General features: G+C 59.1%; 2 protein-coding genes across 10 annotated transcripts; one reads left to right on the forward strand and one right to left on the reverse strand.

Annotated features, from left to right (window-relative positions):
* Positions 1-42: 42 nt before the first annotated feature.
* SMPD2 (sphingomyelin phosphodiesterase 2) lies at positions 43-4,504 on the forward strand. 5 transcript variants are annotated; one of them, XM_050326866.1, is made up of 11 exons: positions 43-391; positions 959-1,149; positions 1,600-1,696; positions 1,779-1,855; positions 2,121-2,214; positions 2,303-2,392; positions 2,747-2,829; positions 3,028-3,160; positions 3,233-3,337; positions 3,416-3,572; positions 3,804-4,504. In XM_050326866.1, exons 2-11 carry the CDS (start codon positions 1,100-1,102, stop codon positions 4,145-4,147), a joined length of 1,230 nt encoding a protein of 409 aa, XP_050182823.1. In that variant the 5' UTR covers positions 43-391; positions 959-1,099; the 3' UTR covers positions 4,148-4,504. The 5 variants fall into 5 exon arrangements, with proteins under 5 accessions (XP_050182823.1, XP_050182826.1, XP_050182822.1 ...); XM_050326869.1 differs by having other exon boundaries at positions 43-378; positions 1,573-1,696; XM_050326865.1 differs by having other exon boundaries at positions 43-378.
* Positions 4,505-17,234, reverse strand: MICAL1 (microtubule associated monooxygenase, calponin and LIM domain containing 1). Of its 5 annotated transcripts, XM_050326859.1 has the most exons (27): positions 17,136-17,234; positions 13,540-13,685; positions 13,341-13,436; positions 12,987-13,265; positions 12,058-12,265; positions 11,857-11,964; positions 11,563-11,661; positions 11,330-11,485; positions 11,032-11,150; positions 10,509-10,766; positions 10,038-10,153; positions 9,829-9,955; positions 9,481-9,553; positions 8,876-9,026; positions 8,615-8,802; positions 8,395-8,504; positions 8,261-8,311; positions 8,085-8,162; positions 7,565-7,739; positions 7,401-7,483; positions 6,836-7,292; positions 6,633-6,706; positions 6,364-6,462; positions 6,145-6,238; positions 5,970-6,069; positions 5,798-5,871; positions 4,505-5,692 (listed from the first exon to the last, which is right to left on the reverse strand). In XM_050326859.1, exons 4-27 carry the CDS (start codon positions 13,245-13,247, stop codon positions 5,562-5,564), a joined length of 3,390 nt encoding a protein of 1,129 aa, XP_050182816.1. In that variant the 5' UTR covers positions 13,248-13,265; positions 13,341-13,436; positions 13,540-13,685; positions 17,136-17,234; the 3' UTR covers positions 4,505-5,561. The 5 variants fall into 5 exon arrangements, with proteins under 5 accessions (XP_050182816.1, XP_050182819.1, XP_050182818.1 ...); XM_050326862.1 differs by lacking the exon at positions 17,136-17,234 and having other exon boundaries at positions 11,032-11,132; positions 13,540-16,775; XM_050326861.1 differs by lacking the exon at positions 17,136-17,234 and having other exon boundaries at positions 8,876-9,023; positions 13,540-16,775.
* Between the last annotated feature and the right edge of the window lie 206 nt (positions 17,235-17,440).

Consider the following 17,440-nt stretch of genomic DNA (forward strand, 5'->3'; position numbering starts at 1 on the left):
TTCATTCGCACCGGCCCCCGGCCCTTCCCCTTCCGCTCCGCTCCGTTGCCTGCCGGGACGCGTAGTCCCCCCAGTCCCGCGCCGCTGCCGGCCCGCTCCAGGTCTGCTCTCGGCTCCGCCTGTCGCTCCGCGCCCCGTTCCTCCTGTTATTCCGCTCCCGTCCCCGCTAGGCTGGTTGCCGCATTCCGCTTGTTGCTCCGCTCCGTCTGTTGCCCCGCTCCTCCCGTAGCTCCGCTCCTCCGGTTGTCCCGCTCCTCCTGTTGCGCCGCTCCGCCTGTTGCCGCTTCCCTGTCCCGCTCCGCGTCCCGCTGCTGTAGCGCCGCCCGCCCGTCCCTCGGGAAGCTGGGAGAGGAGAGCGCCTCGAAGGGCTCAGCCTTGGTAGGAGACGCCGGTATTAGCACTGCGCAGAAACGGGATGAACAGCTCGGTAGTGCCGCCGGAGCAGGCAGAGCTCGGCTCCCGCACCCGGCCGCCTGCACCCGGCATCCTGGAGCCCCACGGTTTCTCTTTCTCGCTTCTAAACCGGAAACTGGATAATCTCACGGGGTCAGGCGTGAGAGAAGCGGGGGCTGGGGGAGCGCTGGAGCTGCTTAGGGAGCTGCTGGCTTCTCCGGGGTTTGGAGTCTCCAAAAGGATGCGTGGGTTTCCCGAGTGGGGAGGTGTATGGGGTTGTCCCATGCTCGTGCTTCGCAGTTCCGTTTTGAAACCAGGGTGAAAGTCCATCCTGGAACACAACTCACTGACAGACAGAGGGGTTGAGCCCTGTACCCTGTCCCTGTCCCACCAGTGTCCAAACTCACTGGATGGAGGGTCGTATGGTGGTCAGGGTACATGGATTCCCTTCTGGGGGCAAATTGGGTTTTGGGATGGGCCTTGTGCACAGGACAGGAGGGAACAGGCCCAGGGTAGGCTGGAGCACCCTGAGCACTCCTCCTTCCTGGCCTTTGCCTTGGCTCAGCCCTTTTGCCACGCCAGCCCGGATCCCTGGCTCTGTCCTGCACCCTCCGCCGGCTCCCCGGGGCTGTTCCCCCAACCTGCACCCTGCAGGATTTCCCCCTGCCCAGCGTTGCCCTCTGGCCCCTGCAAAATCCAGCAAGTGATGGAGGGTGATCCTGCCCTGCGCCTTCGTGTCTTTGACCTCAACTGCTGGTGAGTCCAGTGTTCACCAGGGCTGTGCTGGGCTGCATGGGTGGGGACAGGGACACCACACTGGGAGAAGGGTCCCACTTTGGGGGTTATCTTTGTGTCCCCTTCATTTTGGAGTCACACCACTGTCCTAGCCCTAGAGGGTTGTGAGGGTAGTGCTCGGCTGGGTAGTGCCACCAGTCCTCTCTGTGCCTGTTAACCCCAGAGAAGGTCCCCCATTTGCACCCCAAGCAGGGATGAGCTGCCTCAGTTCTGCAGGTAGGAGAAGTTGGCCTCAAACAGCCTCCCTGCATTATCCCTCTTGTCCAAATGGCCTCTCATAGCCCTTTCCCATCTGCATCCTGCTTACACTGGTACTGGAGCCCTCTCTCCCCCCTTTTGGGTCGCAGTGTGCTCTGACAGCCCCCATCACCCTGTCCCCATTAGGCTGTGACTGTCACCCCTCTCTGGTAGGGCCATTCGCTACCTGAGCAAACGGCGGCAGGAACGCATCCGACTCATTGGGGACATGCTGCGCCAGGAGGACTTTGATCTGGTGCTTCTCCAGGAGGTGAGGACAGTTTGTGAGCCGAGTGCCCATTCCCGGTGGGAAGTGAGCGTGACTGTTCTCAGCTCATCCCACTCTTCTTCAGGTGTGGAGTGAGCGGGACTACAGTGACTTGAATGTGAAACTAGGAGGCTGTTACCCCTTCTCTCATTACTTCCGCAGGTGAGAAGGACAAGGCCAGCCCCCCAGGGCTGTCTGTAGGAAAGTGGGCAGGGCTGTGCCATGCCCTGTGTTTGACACACGTAGAGACTGGTGCAGGTGCTGTAGGTCACCTCTGTCGCTATGGGAGACCCCATGCCTGGAGAGTGGGATGCTCACGGGAGCACACTAGGACCCAGGCATCCATGGAGCCCTCCTGGCTTGGGCCTGGAGAGAGGCAGAGGTTTTGCGGATCACACTTCCTCACTGTGCTTTTCCCCTCCTGCAGTGGGGTGATCGGCAGCGGCCTCTGCGTTTTCTCCAGGTTCCCCATTCTGGACACACTTCTCTACCAGTACTCACTGAATGGGTACCCCTACATGGTAAGTGGGGCAGGAGGCATATGGCACCATTGTGTCCATCCCCATGGAGCCTCAGTGGCCCCAGCCTGCTCTTCTTCCCCTCTGGCAGCTCCAGCACGGGGACTGGTTTTGTGGCAAGTCTGTCGGCCTCGTCATCATTAAAATCTCAGGGATCATCTTCAACATCTATGTCACCCATGTGAGCATCCCAGGGAAGGACCCACCATTGAGGGGGATGATGGGGAGGAAGGGGATGAATGGCTGTGCCACTCCTTCGCTGTCTGCTTGCTTTAACCACTGCTCTTCACCCTCTGTCCTGGACTATGCATTGATTTAATAAAATATTGCTCAGGAACGGGGAGCAGGGACACACAGGCTGGCTGTGCAGTGGGTGAGCATCCCAGGCTGTCCCTAGGGGGATGAGATAAAGGCAGATGTGTTGACCAGACCCTAGGGGGCTGTCTAGAGTGGTTAGGTAGGTCTGCAGGGAGCCTGGGAGCAAGGCAGGCGTTGGCATGGGAGTCAGCCTCATTTGCTCCCCTGCTCTCACCAGCTGCACGCTGAGTACTGCCGGGAGAAGGACGCCTACCTGCCCCACCGCCTGGTGCAGGCCTGGGAGCTGGCACAGTTCATCCGGTGAGCAGCCAAGGGGTACCCCACAGCGTCCCCCACTGCAGGTCCCCAAGATATGTGCAGTCACCCCTGCCCCTGGGTCTTGCACTGCAGAGAGCTCCCAGTCAGAGTAAGGCTGAGAAGCACTGGGTGGGTCCCAATCCCTGCAGTCCGGTGCAGGGCAGGGCAGGGATGGGAGGTTAGCCATCCTTGCCCCCACAGACACACCTGCAAGGCGGCTGATGTGGTGTTGCTGGGAGGGGACCTGAACATGCACCCCGAAGATGTGGGCATCCGGCTGCTGTGTGGCTGGACAGGGCTGCGGGATGCCTTTGCTGAGGCCACACACTTTGAGGTGAGCAATAGGAACTGAGTGAGGTCCCAGGGCAAACCAAGAGGCCCTGACCAACCAAAGTGCTTGTCTCAGGGCTGTGAGGATGGTTGTACCCTTGTCCCCAACAACTGCTTCACTGACAAATCAGAGCTGCTGCCCTTCCCACTGGGTATCCGCATCGATTACATCCTCTACAAGGTAACGGGGGACCCTTGGCCACCAGCTGTGAGTGTTGAGGCTGAGGCACTGGTGTGACCCCCTTGCACCCTCACGCAGGCCATCTCCAGCTTCACGGTAAAGTGTGAAGAGCTGAAAACCACCACAGGGGCAGCTCCGGGCATGGACGTCCCCTTCTCGGACCATGAAGCTGTGATGGCAACACTGCACATCCAGAGGCAGGGACAGGCTGCGGGTGCCACCCTCACCACTACTGGTAAGTTAGGGGGCTGCTGCCAGTGTCCACCACGTGCTGGGAGGGCTGGTGGATGCATTGATGGAGTTGGATGGAGTTTTTTTGGGATGTTTACCCTTGCGTAGGACATCCTCTGGAGTGGTGCTCATGGAGGGGTGCATGGAATAATGCAGCATGTGGGGATGGGAAAAAGTGGGGGTATAGGAGTGGTATAGGAGGGCTCCACCCTGCTGAGGCCCCTTGTGTCCGCAGAGCCAATGCTAGCAGATGTGGTGACAGAGGCACGGACAGAGGTGGGCGTGGGGCTGCGGGCAGCGCAGCAGCAGCGCTACTCCTCGGGCAGGATGGCCTTGCTGGCCCTGCTGCTGCTGCTGCTGCAAGCCATGGCCGCACTGGGTGCACTGGCAGGGCTGAACGCCGGGCAGCCCTTCCCCAAGCTCTCCTTCTGCCTGCTGGCCTTCCTTGCCATTGGCATTCTCCTTCTTGCCACTGGTCTCCACCTGTTTCACACCATGGAGGTGAAGATGCTGCACAGCACTGAGGAGCAGATGCGGATGGTGCTGCGGACGCTGCAGGAACGTCCCAGTGACGACTGAACCGAGGCTGTGGGTCCCACGTTCCCCCGCCCCCAGCCCTACTGTGTCCCTTTTTGATCCTTTTTTTAGCTGGCTTCTGGCAGCAGTGCAGCCAATGCAGTAGTGCAGGTTTGACATCTGCCTAAGAGAAATTAAGATTTTGGGGGTAGATTCGTTGCACTGGCCCTTGTGGGAACTACGATGGAGGTGGGGTTTTATTGCTTTTTAAATACACCCTTTGTACCTGGAGGGACCTGCTGGCCTGGCTGGGAGACTTGAAAGGCTCAGGCTCCACATGCCTGGGGTGGAATGCTGGTGACTGCTCGAACAACCAGATTTGATTCAGATAGAAAATAAAGGTGGTATTTTAGCCCTTGGTGCTGGGTCAGGGGGCTTTATTGGAAAGGAGGGGGGTTGCAACAGGATGGTAGGGCTGGTACAAACACAAGGGGGGGCTGGAGGAGACACTGAGGGGAATGGTAGGATAAGGGCTGAACACAGGGTGGTATTGCTAACAGAAGAACCCATGCCTGGGACCCCTGTCCCCAACATATCTGGGGCTGCTGCAAGATCCATTCAGCCACAGAGGCCACCCTGCAACATCTGGAGACTCGGGGGGGGTCTGAGGTCTGTGCAAAGGTCATTGAGGCATTGCCAAGAAACCCAAAAGGGGCAAGGAGGACATGGCCCCTGGCATCCCTTATACTTGGTATCAAAGAACGAAGGCCCTGGGCACAATCCCCTCCAGAGCTGCTGGACAAAATGCCCTTCCCTGCCCCAAGGGGCTCATGGTGGGGTTGTGATCTTGGTTTCCTGCGGCAGCTGGGGACACTGTGGACATGGCATGCAAAAGCAGCTATGCAGAGTGGCAGGATCACCCCAATCTGTCACTGGCCCCCACTTGTACAGGCAAATGTCCCTCGAAGAGATGGACAGTCCAGGCTGGGATGGATGCCCTCAGCTGGAAGGGATGTCCCACGGTAGCTTCCAGGGACCTGTCCTGATGCTGCCCCTGCACATTTGGCATCTACCCTGTGACCTGCCTGTGGTGGCTACGGTCACCTCCTTGCTGCTGGGCACCCCTGCAGCCCTCTTCTGGAGCCTCCTGCAAATCTTATTTTCAAGCAAGCACAAGGCAAAGGCAATCCAGCCACATGCGAGAACGCCCGCTTTGCACCCCAAAGCTGGGTGCTTCTCAGTGTCTGTCCATGTGGGCATTCACCAGCAGGTCTGGCCCTTCTGTGACAGGCTTTGGCAAGCAGGAAGCTGGATTTGCCATGGCAGCTGCTGGTGCTTGCAAGCAGCTCAGGCATCACCACCATCACAGAGGAAGCTCAGAGTGATGCCTGTACCAGGAGACACACACACACACACACACACACACACACTGCTTGTCCCCCCGGGGAGGATCTGGTGGGTCCATGGGCTGTGCAGATCAGGCCCGCAGCTCACTGAGTCGCTTCTCCTCCTGGATGTGGATGAGGAGGTTGCGCTCATTCACCACCTTCAACAGCTGCGCCAAGGTCTCCTGCTCAGCCTTGCAATCCTCGGGTGTCTTTAGGGTTTCTGTGGGTGCAGGGGGCCAGAGTAGGGCTGGGTGGGCCACAGCCCTGGTCTGCTCCCCACACCATGCACAGGGACCTCCCTCCCATGGCAAGTAGTGGCACTCACCCTCCCTGTTCATGTAACTCCGGAGCTTCTTGTCAAGCTGCCACTGCTGCTCCTCCAGCTTCAGTTCCTGCACCCTGCAGGGAGGGAAAGAGTGTGCTGAGTGCTGGGTTCAAGAGAGGCTGGGGGAAGCTGAGCCCCAACACTGACTGGAGAGCATCCCCCCAAGCCTTACGCAATCATGAGGTCCGACTCCTCAATCATCAGACTGTTCTTCTTCTGGACCAAGTACAGCAGCTGGTTTGTCCACTGTGTCTGCTGGTCGGCTGGGCTGCCTGTGGGACAGGGAGATGAGTGGGGTGCAAACCCCCATCACAGGGATCACAGTGGTCCATCTAGCTTGGTCTTACCATTCTCATCCCGGAGTAACTTCTCCAGTTTGATGCCTTCCTTCTCCAGTTCCCGGAATGTCACCTCAATCTCCTCCAGCCGTCTCTGGATGGCCTGCAAGGGAAAGGCAGCACTCGCCTGTGGGCCGGCACCTGCCATCACACGGTCACCAGTAGCTGGATGGAGGGGACAGGGGACAGTGCTGGGTTGGGGACCCAGCTCTCCCCTCTGGGGGTTACCTGGGCTTTGCAGAACCGCTTCATGTGGGCTTCCCTGGCCTGGCGGGCCAGTGTATGCTCACAGGTGGGGTATATATCCTCTTCCCCCAGGTTCGGGCACTGTGAAGAGATGGTGGCATGGGCAGAGAGGGTCAATTCCTGCACCGGGCACCTCCCGCCTCGGCAGCCACGGCTGAGCCAGACCTGATGCCTGTGAGAGGAGATGCCGGCAAGAGCCCCACCTAACACCTGTGCTGGTGGGGCCACTGCCACTCCAGAAAAATCCTCACCAACTCTGCCGTGATGCCAAGATGTATGCCTTCCTCTTCTTTCTCCTCTTCCTCGCTGTCACTCTCCTCCAAAGCTGCCCCAAGAGAAGAACCCTTTCAGGCTGGTGCCTCATGAGCAAGATGTGGGGTACAGCAGGTTACAGCAGGGTTCTGAAGAGACCGAGAGCTCTACTCATCCGGAGACTCCAGCTTCTACCACCTACTTTTCTGCATGTCAAGTTCCTCCTCCTCCTCCACCTTCCAGGAGTCTTGACCCTGCCACAGGGCAGGGAGGGCCTCAGGCACTGCTTGGAGCCACAGACGAGCTGGCTTCGGTGGAAGATCAGGCTCTGCTTCACTGGTGAGGTTCAGCGTGGACAGATTGAGCTTCTCCAGTGGTGTAAGGATGATCTTCCTCCTGCCCCCACTCTCCTCACTCTCCTCTGCCACCCCCTGGGGTTCTGCTCCAGGACCCTCCTCCTCCCTCACATCCTCCCTGAGCTGTGCCAGCAGCTCCTGCTCCTTCACATCACCAGCATCCGTAGCATCCTCCACTGCGCCAGGCTCTTCCCCTCGCTGTGGAGCTGCTGGAGTGGGTTGTACGAGACCGGACGCCCCCTCCCTGGGGGACACACATGGGCTCCCAGCATCCAAGGGTGGGTTGGTGGCAGCAACAGCATCCTAGGGCAGAGCCAGAGCAGAGGGGTGATGCAGCATGGGGCCATGCCCAAGCATCCCCCTCCATATACTGCCTTTCCTCCATCACCTAGGTGATTTAGGGTGATTTACCCTATCAGGCAGTCCTGGGGCCTCGTGCTGGGGTAGGTCCATGCCGGGTAGATTGGGGTAGTGAAGTGAGCAGTAAAAATTACCTGGGGGGCAAATTCATGTGATGACCTGCAAGGTAGAGAAGTCCTACCCCAAGCATCCCCTTTCCCCAAAACCCGCCTCACCATCCTCCTCGTTAAAGGCGTAGTCGCCCAGGCGCAGGGTGGCCCCGCACCGCCGGCACTGGAAGCAACCACGGTGGAAGAAACGTCCCTCGGCGCTAGCTCGCTCCAGGATGTAGACACGGCAGCCACAGAAGTAGCAGGCATCGCTGTTCTTCCCTGTCCTCTCTCTTGGAGGCTGTGGGGGGAGAGAACAGGCTGGGGTGGCACCAGGGTCCTGGCACCCACCCTGCCTCACGGCTTTGCTGGCAGCCATAGATGTGTGGTGGGGGGTTTTGCCCCTCTTGCAGAGACGGGTCTGGGTGTTCAGGTTGGATTTGCTGGCACCAGTGAGGGAGTGGCAAGTCTTGGCTCTGGAAAACCAGTTGGGTCAGGAAACAAGCAGGGAGGAGCTCGAACTCGTGGGCGTTCGCTTGCGTAGCACTGGTCCCAGCCCTTGGCTTAGCCCTGCCAGCCACTGGTGCCCCCCCCAGTGCCACCTACACAGCTCAACCCCCCATCCCGGGGTGACACAAGGACCAACCTGCTCTGGGTCCAACATGGTGGTTTGCAGCAGCTCATGGGAACTGTCCAGAGTTTCTCCATCCAGCCCCGTGTCCAGCTACAAGCGACCAGAAGAGGAGGGTCAGCCCCCCACTCTCCCCCCAGGAAAGTTGCACCTGAGCAGAGCACTCCTCAGGGTGCCTGGGGCAGACCCACCTCGGGGTTTCTGTGGCTCCTCTTTGCCTCAGCATCCTTCTGGGCACTTTCCTGCAAATGTGAAAGGGGTGTCTAGGATGGGGAGGGGGACAGGGTTTCGGTGTGTCAGGAGGAACTGGGTGGGGGTCCCTTACCTGGGCACGCTTGTGTGTCAGGTTCCGGCTCTTCTGCAGCTTGCTGAGGAAGAGGATGGCCCCTCGCGTGCCGTGGGGAGACAGTGGTTTCTTGCTGACCTCCCTTACCTCTGCACAGAAGGACATGGCCATGTTGGTGGGACGCACCCTACAAGGAGGGGACCACCCAGCCAGACCCAGTGGGGCTCAGGATGGGACAAATTCCTCCAAAATCTCACACCTGGTGAGTTCTTGAAAGCTTCATAGAACTGGCTGAGGTAGGTGATGAGGCCCAGGCGGTCAGGCTCTGACATGGTGGCCATCTCAATGCTGGAGAGGACAGGTTGGATGCCCAGCTCCTGCTCTGCCGTGTCCAGCATCATCTGGTGGATCTGAATGGCATCCTGGGTGTCCACAGAGTCAAAGTCCCTGGGAGGAGACCGGGGTGCCATCAGGGTGGGCTCGGCCAGGGAGGAGGTCCTGAGGGGTCCCAGGCACTCACACTAGGTCAGGGCGGAAGCGGTGGATGAGGGCACAGAGGGCCAAGCCACTAGTCCAGGAGGTGGTGAAGTTGGTCACTGCCACGCCATGGTACCCAGCTGTGCTGGCCTGGCACCAGCTCAGCAGCTCTTCATAGACGTCTCCAGAGGCTGCTGGGGAGGCAGCGTATGTGCCTCCATCCTACAGAGGCAGGGGACACCCCCCCAGGTCTGCCTCCCACCGCAGCATCACTGCTTTAACAGGGAAGGGGTCCGATGGGAGTGACCTGAGACTCCCCCTGCTACCCCCACAACCACCTGCAAGGCTCGATAAATGGGTTCATAAACCATCTGTCAATATTTCATGGCTCAGCATCAGTGCAAGCTAGGAGGGGGGCAGCCTCCTCCCCAGAAGGCAGTGAGGGGGCTGTGTCCCCACATGGGCCATGAGCAGAGAGAAACCAGTGGTGCCACTGAGACAGAAACACAGACAGACATCTGGACGTAGGCCAGGGCACAAGAAACAAGAATGGGGAGGAAAATCAGGGCAGGAGCTACTAGAACATGGGCTGCAGGGAGGAATGGGGGGGCTGCTGTGGGGGGCTGGGGCAGGACTGCCTGCTCCTACCGGTGATGAGCTGGTTGTCACTCTTCCTCTTGTGGTCCACCTCCACTATGCCTGCAAGGTAGAGGTCCTGGACCTGCCAGTGGGGACATGCCCATGGTGGGTCACTACATGCACAGAGCCAATGTCACCATGCAGCTGAGCTGGCCCTGGCAAGGGGGCCACCTGGACCCCTCCACAACTCTCCAGAACCCTCCTGCATCCACAATGGGCAATATATTCAATGCCCTGGGAACTAATAACTTCAGCCTTGCACTCTTTGGGGACAGGGAACCATGCAAATTAGTGTGACCCTGACCTCCAGGGAGGCTGGGCTGGCTGGCTGTCTTGTGGCAGGACCTGGCTGGGTACCTGGTTGGGTTTGATGGCCTGCAGGTTGATGTTGGGGTAGCGTGTGGCTGGGTCGATGCTGTACTGACTGATGTTCTTGTTGGTGTTGTCTGGGGAGGTCTGCGAGAGGTGCTGGTAGATGCTCTCTCTGGGTGCAAGGGACAGGGCTGGGGTCACTGCTACCATCCTTGTCAACTCTAGAACCAGCCCAGTGGGACAGGGACACTCACCTCTCGGCCAGCACCTCCAGTGGAGGGGTCCCAGCTGCCCACCGCCGCACCATCCATGCTGCATCAAAGGCGGCGAGGAATCCCCTTGCCACCCCAGTGCCCAGTGGCCAGAAGGGCTGCAAAGGGAAAGGCAGCTGGGAGGAGGCTGAGAGCTGCTGGGCTTGGCCAGGGATGAAAGCGGGAGCGGCGCTGGACACGCAGAGAGGGGATGTGTTGCTGTCTCCTCCCAGATGGCACAGATGCGTCTGGGGAGGAGTTGGGCACTTCTCCACCCTGAACCAACCCCAAATATCTGGTGGGGCTGGAGAAGGTGATAACCTCACCAAGGCATGCCACTACTGGGATCTGGGGAGCCTGGGATGGGGTGCACTGGGCAGCTGGGACGAGAAGCACTTAGGGAGGGGGAATATATTGCAACCAGTGCACCTTGCAGGAAAAGGCATGAGGTGGTGCTGCAGGGGGGACCCTCACCTCCACCAAGCAGTCGCCCACCAGCCCTAGGAGCAGACGAGCCCCATTGTAATCCCACACCAGTGCCGCATTCTCCGAGCGCGTCATGCAGGTGAAGTCAAACATGTCAACATCCGGCAGGTCCCGGTGATTGAGGGCGAACTCCAGTTCAGGCAAGCGGTAGTTGGTGGAGAAGTTGGCAGCTTCTTTGGCATAGCTGAGGAGGGCATCCCGGTTCACATTCTCTGGAGACAGGAGGCTCTCGATGTCTGCTTTGTCCTGTGGGAATGGGGTGAAGCTGGCTGGAATGTGGGAAGTGGTGTTTGCTTCTCAGCCTGGGAGCACCCAGATCTGGGGTGCAGCTGTGACACTAGGCTCTGATCCCCCTGAAAGGATTTTTCTTGTGGCACAGGCAACAGCTGCCAAAGATCCCACTACTCCAGGGGTATGCAATCAAACCAGCACCCATGATATGCATCCCACCTTCCAGGCTTTCAGTTGCCCATCACTTTGGGATCCCGGGGCCAGACCCTGCCCTTCTCACCTGGAGGATGACTCCCTTCTTGAGCAGGCTCTGCTTCTTGGCCGTCATGACAAAATAGTGAGTGTCATCCTTGTAGTATACAATGTTTTCCAGGTCAATGCCTGGGGATGGGGAAAGGTCTAAGTGAGGGCCACAGGGAGCCCCCGCACTGAGCTCAGCCACCAAATGTCCCCTGTGATGGAGTACTATGTGGGGACATGCATTCCATCACGGGGGACGTCCTGGGGCTGAGCCTCCAGCTGCATCAGGGATGGACAGGGACTCCCAACACACCTGTGCCAGGGCTGGGACCACTGACCTGTTTTGTTGTAGAGGTTCTGGAAGAACTTCTGGTTGTAGATTCGGGCCACACCGCTGATCTCAGCCACCTCCACCTCAGCCCGGCTGTGGCGGTTGATGAAGTTGGTGGTGATGCCGATGGCCAGCTTCCCCCGTGTTTCCTTCCGCTTGAACCCTGCAGGAGGGGAGAGGTGTGAGCCCCCACCCAGTCTCCCTTATTGGTCCCAAGGTTGCAGGGGCCCCTGTTGTCACCTTCAGGGACAAATTTGCCACCGCCAGCTGAGATGAGGACGTCGAACTTGTAGTGGGTGAGGGGAGAGGAACTGGGCTGCACCGCAGCCTGCCAGCCACCTGGAGGGAGGGGGATGGTCATGAGTGTGCTGGTTCTCAGCTGGGACCTGCTCCAGAGAGCAGGGAGAGAGTTGAATCTTTTTCCCCCCAAAAGGCATGCCCCAGGCTAGCAGAGGGACTGGGGAGCTCAGAGTGGCCACCTGCAGCCTTGTTGTTTTCCCCAGGGATACCATCTACCCTGCAGCAATACCATACCTGCCCTGCCTGTGGGGGGAACAAGGCCCTCAAACTTCACATTGATGTGCACTTCCACCCCCAGGAGCAAAGCCACCTTCAGCAGGATCAGCTGGAGCTGCCGGATACCTGGGAGGGGAGAGGGATACTCAGGGCTGCAGTCCCTGGGCTCCCCACAGGAGGGGATACGGGGTTGCAGAGCTTCATCCCTCTAAGACTCACTGATGTGATCCAGCGTGCCGGTGCAGAAGCGCCCATAGAACTTCTTGGCACCCAGTGCCCGTAGATCATGGATGGTGAAGGGCCAGAGGTGCAGGACATTGTTGCGGGAGAAGGAGTCCCGCTTCTCCAGCAGCACCACACGGGCACCCAGCAGTGCCAGCTCGATGGCCGCCCGCAGCCCGCAGGGGCCGGCTCCCACCACCAGGCACTGCCACAGGATGGGATGGGCGGCGTGAAGGGGGCAGGCAGTGTCCAGAGCAGGGGTTTCGGTGAACTCCCAGGGAGTTCAGCAATCCCACAGGCAGCATGTCCCTGCTCCCCAGGTCAAGATCTGGCCCTCCCCATTATTCACCTGCAAGCTGTGGTTCTCCCTGCAAACAAGGGGACCCTGTGAGGTGCCCCACACCACTCCCTGAACCTTGCCTTTGCCCAGGGCAATGGCAGCAATTAAAGCACTGGGTGAGATAAGGCTGCAGATCTGCTGCAGCCCTGGCACCAGTTTGGTGTCCTGGCAGCCTCTGCACAGGGCTGGGGGATGATGGAGCAGAGCAGTGGGGACAAAAGCCATCAGCTGTAGGACAGGGGAACCCCAGCCCCAGGGGTACATCCTACTGTAGCATGCTCCTGTCTCCCAGAAAGGGTTTGTCAGGTCCCTCTGCCCCTTTGCAGCCCTCCTATGGGACATCCCCAGCAAAGAGCAGCTGGGAGGAAGAAGGACGCTGCTGGCTGGGTGGCATCGAGGTGGCATCACACCGTGCAAAGCGGAGCAGTGCTAATTAACATTCTGTCGCATTAAACCCCATCAACCTTCTGCCTGGCATATCCTGCATCCCTCTGGGGTGAGGGGTAGAGTGCCCCAGGGGATGCTCTCCCCCTGGGAACAAGGATACAGAGCAGGACCCAAGCCCCTCACCCCATATCCTCGGTACCTTGGTGCTGGCACAGGCCTTGCCCTGGTCGTAGACCTTGTGCCCAGCTTTCTTATCCAGCTTGCTCCACAGCGCCTTGGCACTCCAGTAGTTGAGGGCAGCCTTGAGGCTGTGGTAGAGCTGCAGCCCACTGCCCTGCAGCCCCAGCTGCTGGCACAGCTCCCCAAAGCAGCCCAGCACCTCCTGGCATTCCCCTGCACGCAGGAATCTTTCAAAGATGGCATGGGCTGGGTTGCCCGGCTCATCAGCTGGCACGCTCATCCCACGTCACCCAAAAGCCTGGTGAGGAACAGCAGAGATCAGCAGGGAGGGGACCCTCCTAGACCCCATCCCCAAACCCACTCAATACCAGACCTGGTGTCTCAGCACTAAGTTTCCCAGCTGCGGGTGCTCTTGGGTGATGGCACTATCAAAATTTCTTGCAGCAGCTGGCGGAACCTCCCCCGGATGCTGTACCAAGAGAGCCACAGTGTCACCCTGCCACGGTGACGTCAGGGGAGGGGATGGGGAGGGCTGTGGTGGCAGTAAGTGGCTTCCTCCATAGGGCGTGTACCTGCAGCAGCTGTGAGCAGAGCAAGCTGTTTTGGAGCAAAGACACCACTTCCTTCCTCTTCACCCTTGGTCTTTCTGGGGGGCTGGGAAGAGGCTCCTGGCTTTAGGAACCAACCACACCTGCCCTCAAACCCAGCAAGACCAGCCCTGGAACAGGAGGAAGCAGGATTAGATCCATCCTGCCAGCCTGGCTTCAGCAACTGGAGTGAGGAGACTTTCTCCCTCACCTCGCCTCCACCTCTGCCACTCCCAGAGGAGGTGGAAGCAGATTAGCATAGAGGAAGCACCGGTGAGGAAACAAAAATGTCAAACCACCATATGAACAGCCCCATAATGCCAAGGAACCCATGGGAAGGGCGGTGCAGCACATTTCCCCTGGGCACACCAAAACCCCCTGCCCCTGGCATGTCCCAGGAGACCTTACAGCACTCCTTACATCTGTCTCCCACTCTCAGCACTGTCCCCCCGCAGCACCAGCCTGTGCCACCCTCTGTCTTGCCAGCCCAAGCATGAAGAACAAAGCTTTGCAATTTCCAGCCACTATCGCCAAGCCCCAGGGCTATGAAAGGCAGAGACGTGCTGAGGAGGATCCGGTGGAAAGGAGTGCTCCTACCTTTGAACCACTGCTCTTTGCCCTCTTGTCACTCAGTGTTACCTTGGGCACTTGGCGACACCCCAAAGGTGGCACCTTCAGGATGCAGCCAGCTCTGCAGTGGGATGCTGGAGTGGGAAGGACGCCGTGACTGAGCCAAGCTGCCCTGGGGTGGAGGGAGGCACGGAGACAGGGAAAATAACTTGTTTAAGCCTGGGCTTAAATTTGGGCTGGAAAGATTGAATTCTAGCCGCGTTTCAAGTTTGGTCTCACCCAGGAGTTTCCCAACACCAGAACTATGCTTTGCAAAGCAATTCTGCAGGTCACCTTCCCTCCCAGCATCAGAGTCAAGAAATCCAGGCATTTTAACCTCTTCCTTCCTAGGCACACATAGGATAAACCATCCAGCCAAGCAGAGCAGGAGCTGACACCCACCAGACTCCGGAGTGGCAGCGTGAGGACAGAGGACATGACCTATGCATTCGTGACAGGACTGTAAGACCTGGGGACAGCTTTCTGTTCTTCCCCTCAGCGCTGCTAGCGGGACAGAATGAATCTGGAAAAATCGAGGCAGCACTACAAACCTCGCTGGAGAGTGCAGGCGTGCTGTCCCACCAGCCACCCGTTCTCCTGCCATGGAGGCTGCCCAGGCAGCACTTCCTGGCCAGGCACCAGTGGCCCATGCGGACGGGTTTCCTCCCAGGAGCTCATGTTACTGCACTGGCGCCTGCTAAGGTCACCATGCAGCAGTCCCAGGGAGATGGGGCAAAGGCAGCTGCTCAGGCTGGGAGTATCTCCTCCAGCCTCAGCAGTTCCTGGCTCTGAAATAAGCCCATCTCAAGGCCTCTATTCCCACTGGAGGACATGATGCCGGGAGGAGCATGCTGCCCAGGAAAGCTTTCCAGCCCCTACGCTTTGGCAGGGAGGCTCAGAGGAGGCAGAAAAACAAGCCTTGTGTTACACCATTTCCTGCAGAAACAATGATCATACCAGCACTTTGGCACACTCAAACCCCTTTGACAACTGCAAGCAAGGACAGAAACTCCTGGAAAAACTCAGTTCCTGCAGGTTTGATGCAAATAAACAGCTTTCAGCCCACAAAGGCCAGTGGCAACAGAGAAGGGCACAGTGCTGCTCCAGGCTGCCTCTGGCTCTGCTCTCCTCCTCAATACCTTTTGCATTTCTTCCCCTAACACTGCTGCTGCAAGCAGAGGGAGGAGCAGGGGTTGCAGCCAGCCCTGACTCAGCTCATATCAGCTCTGGTTGGGGTGGCTGCAGACATGCCTATGGGAACACCATCCAGGTCTGACACATGTGGAGCATCCCTGGAGCAGGGACATCCCATCCCACTTTGCAAGTTGGGATCTTCCCCTTGCCCTTGCATGGAGAGAAGCAGCCTTTTGGGGGATGGTGTGGGGAGCTGCCCTGGAACTCACGTGTCTTCCAGGCACATAGAAATGGGGTGGGAAAGGATGCTGCGGCTCCATGCAGAGCTAATGAAAGCTGGAAGAATTTCCAGCAGCAGCAGATCCCCTTGCCTTGCTGCTGCTCTGGCTCACAGCATGGACAGGCTGTTCTGGGTTTGAGGTCCAGCCTGGAGACCCCCAGGCCAGGCTGCTGAGCTGGACTGGGCTACATGAAAGCCCTTCCAGCAACAGGTCAGAGGGTAAGATGGAGGTTTTCTTGTGATCATTTAACAGCTTGCCCAAAGCCCTTGCTTGCCACAGCCAGTCAAGCCAGGAAGGTGTCAAGAATAGGTGAAGGCACTGGATGATTTTACCAGTGCTATTGTACTCAGGAGAAACATTCCTGGTGTGGGACTGGGCAGAGAGACCACCCTGACCAACCTTGCAGAAACCTGCCTTGATTTGGGTGGGTTTTAATCCTTGGAGGGAGGGGAAAATCCCTGTGAGCTCCTCTGGTTTGAGGTGGGGATGTGGGTACAGGAGAACACAACAGCTGAGGCCCCCTTTGCAAGGCCCCAGCATGGAGCTATGGGGAGGAGGGCTGAGGAGAGGTGACAAAGATGCGGTGGCATGTTTGCAGCATTGCCCAGGGCTGAGGCTGACAGCTGCAGAGACCCAGTGTCACAATGGAGGGGGCTCACTTTCACAGGTACGTAACTCCCACTGGAAAGCTCATGCCAAAATCCCCCTTCGGAGGTGCAGGACCCAGCCTCGGCTCCTGTGCTGCCATCAGCAGAAGTGGGCATTTCTCCGGGACATTTTGGCATTGCCCTTTGCAAGGGATCTACAAGCCACAGCCTGACAATGTCCCAGGGAGCTCTGGGCAGAGACAACACTTGGAGAGGAGCAAACCTGCCCCCCCTATTTTTACAGATCAGCCTGGCCTCTCCCGCTCAGCACCAGCCCCACCGAGGGAGCTGCCTCTTGCAGATGAATTTCGGCACAAAGGGGAAGTCTGCTTACAGCCAGGCTTCACACACCACATCCTTTTCCTCCTCCTGCTTCTCCCTCACCCCAAAGCACAGTCGTCCCCGTGAGGATGCCATGGAGCATCCCTCCATAGATCTCAGCAAAGTTCTTCCCACCCTATCCTACTCGGCACTGGGAGCACTAGTGCTTCTGGGAATGGAGTGGAGGTGGATGAGCGGAGACTACTGTCTTTTCCCATTGTCCCGGGAACAGCAGAACTCGGGCTGGAGGGGAAGAGTAGTGACAGTGAGCCGAGGGAACCCCATTGCCCCCGGGAGAGGATGCGGGGAGGGGGCAGGCGGAGACAAAGCGCTTCCTTGCCATGGAGCATCCCCGTTCGACATCCCAGGGTCACGCAGGACACGGGCTCGGGGGGGGCTGAACCCCTCGGTTTTCGCACCCGCCTTGCGCAGCGATGCTCTCAGCAGGACGGGCGGAGGGGACTGGCCGTCAGGATGCTGGCACCACCGTGTCCGCATCCGAGCGGGGGGACACAGGGCTGGGGTGGCAGCAGAGCCCTGACCCCCCCACCGCCAAGGGATGTTCTGCCCCTTCCCACCCCCAACTCACCTCCACAGCCCCTTGGAGGGGGAAACTGAGGCGCGGACCGGGGAATGGGGAGGGACCGGAGCTGCGTGCAGCCAGGCGAGGGCGAGCAGGAAACGAGCTCCGGCTCCCCAAGCAGCTGCCGGCCAGCCCGGCCCTGCCCTCCCCTCCTCTGCCCTCCCCTTCTCGGCCTTCCCCTCCTCTCGCCTGCCCGACCCTCCCCCGCGGCCGGGGGGCGGCCCCCAGGCCTCCGCGTTGTGCCGGTGCGGATGTTGCGGCGGGAGGTTTGGAGCTGCGGGACGAGCGGCACAGCACGACTCCGGCTGTTT

This window comes from Myiozetetes cayanensis, unplaced genomic scaffold (assembly GCF_022539395.1).
Source record: "Myiozetetes cayanensis isolate MyiCay16 unplaced genomic scaffold, myiCay2020 scf32, whole genome shotgun sequence".
Taxonomy (NCBI): Eukaryota; Metazoa; Chordata; class Aves; order Passeriformes; family Tyrannidae; genus Myiozetetes; species Myiozetetes cayanensis.

Coding starts and splice junctions, on each gene's coding strand:
- SMPD2 (XM_050326866.1), top strand. CDS start 1,100: ATGGAGGGTGATCCTGCCCTGCGCCTTCGTGTCTTTGACCTCAACTGC. Junction 2,215..2,302: donor TGAATGGGTACCCCTACATG/GTAAGTGGGGCA, acceptor CCCCTCTGGCAG/CTCCAGCACGGGGACTGGTT. Junction 2,830..3,027: donor GAGCTGGCACAGTTCATCCG/GTGAGCAGCCAA, acceptor TTGCCCCCACAG/ACACACCTGCAAGGCGGCTG.
- MICAL1 (XM_050326859.1), bottom strand. CDS start 13,247: ATGAGCGTGCCAGCTGATGAGCCGGGCAACCCAGCCCATGCCATCTTT. Junction 11,486..11,562: donor TGGCAAATTTGTCCCTGAAG/GTGACAACAGGG, acceptor CCCCTCCTGCAG/GGTTCAAGCGGAAGGAAACA. Junction 6,463..6,632: donor TTGGCATCACGGCAGAGTTG/GTGAGGATTTTT, acceptor ATCTCTTCACAG/TGCCCGAACCTGGGGGAAGA.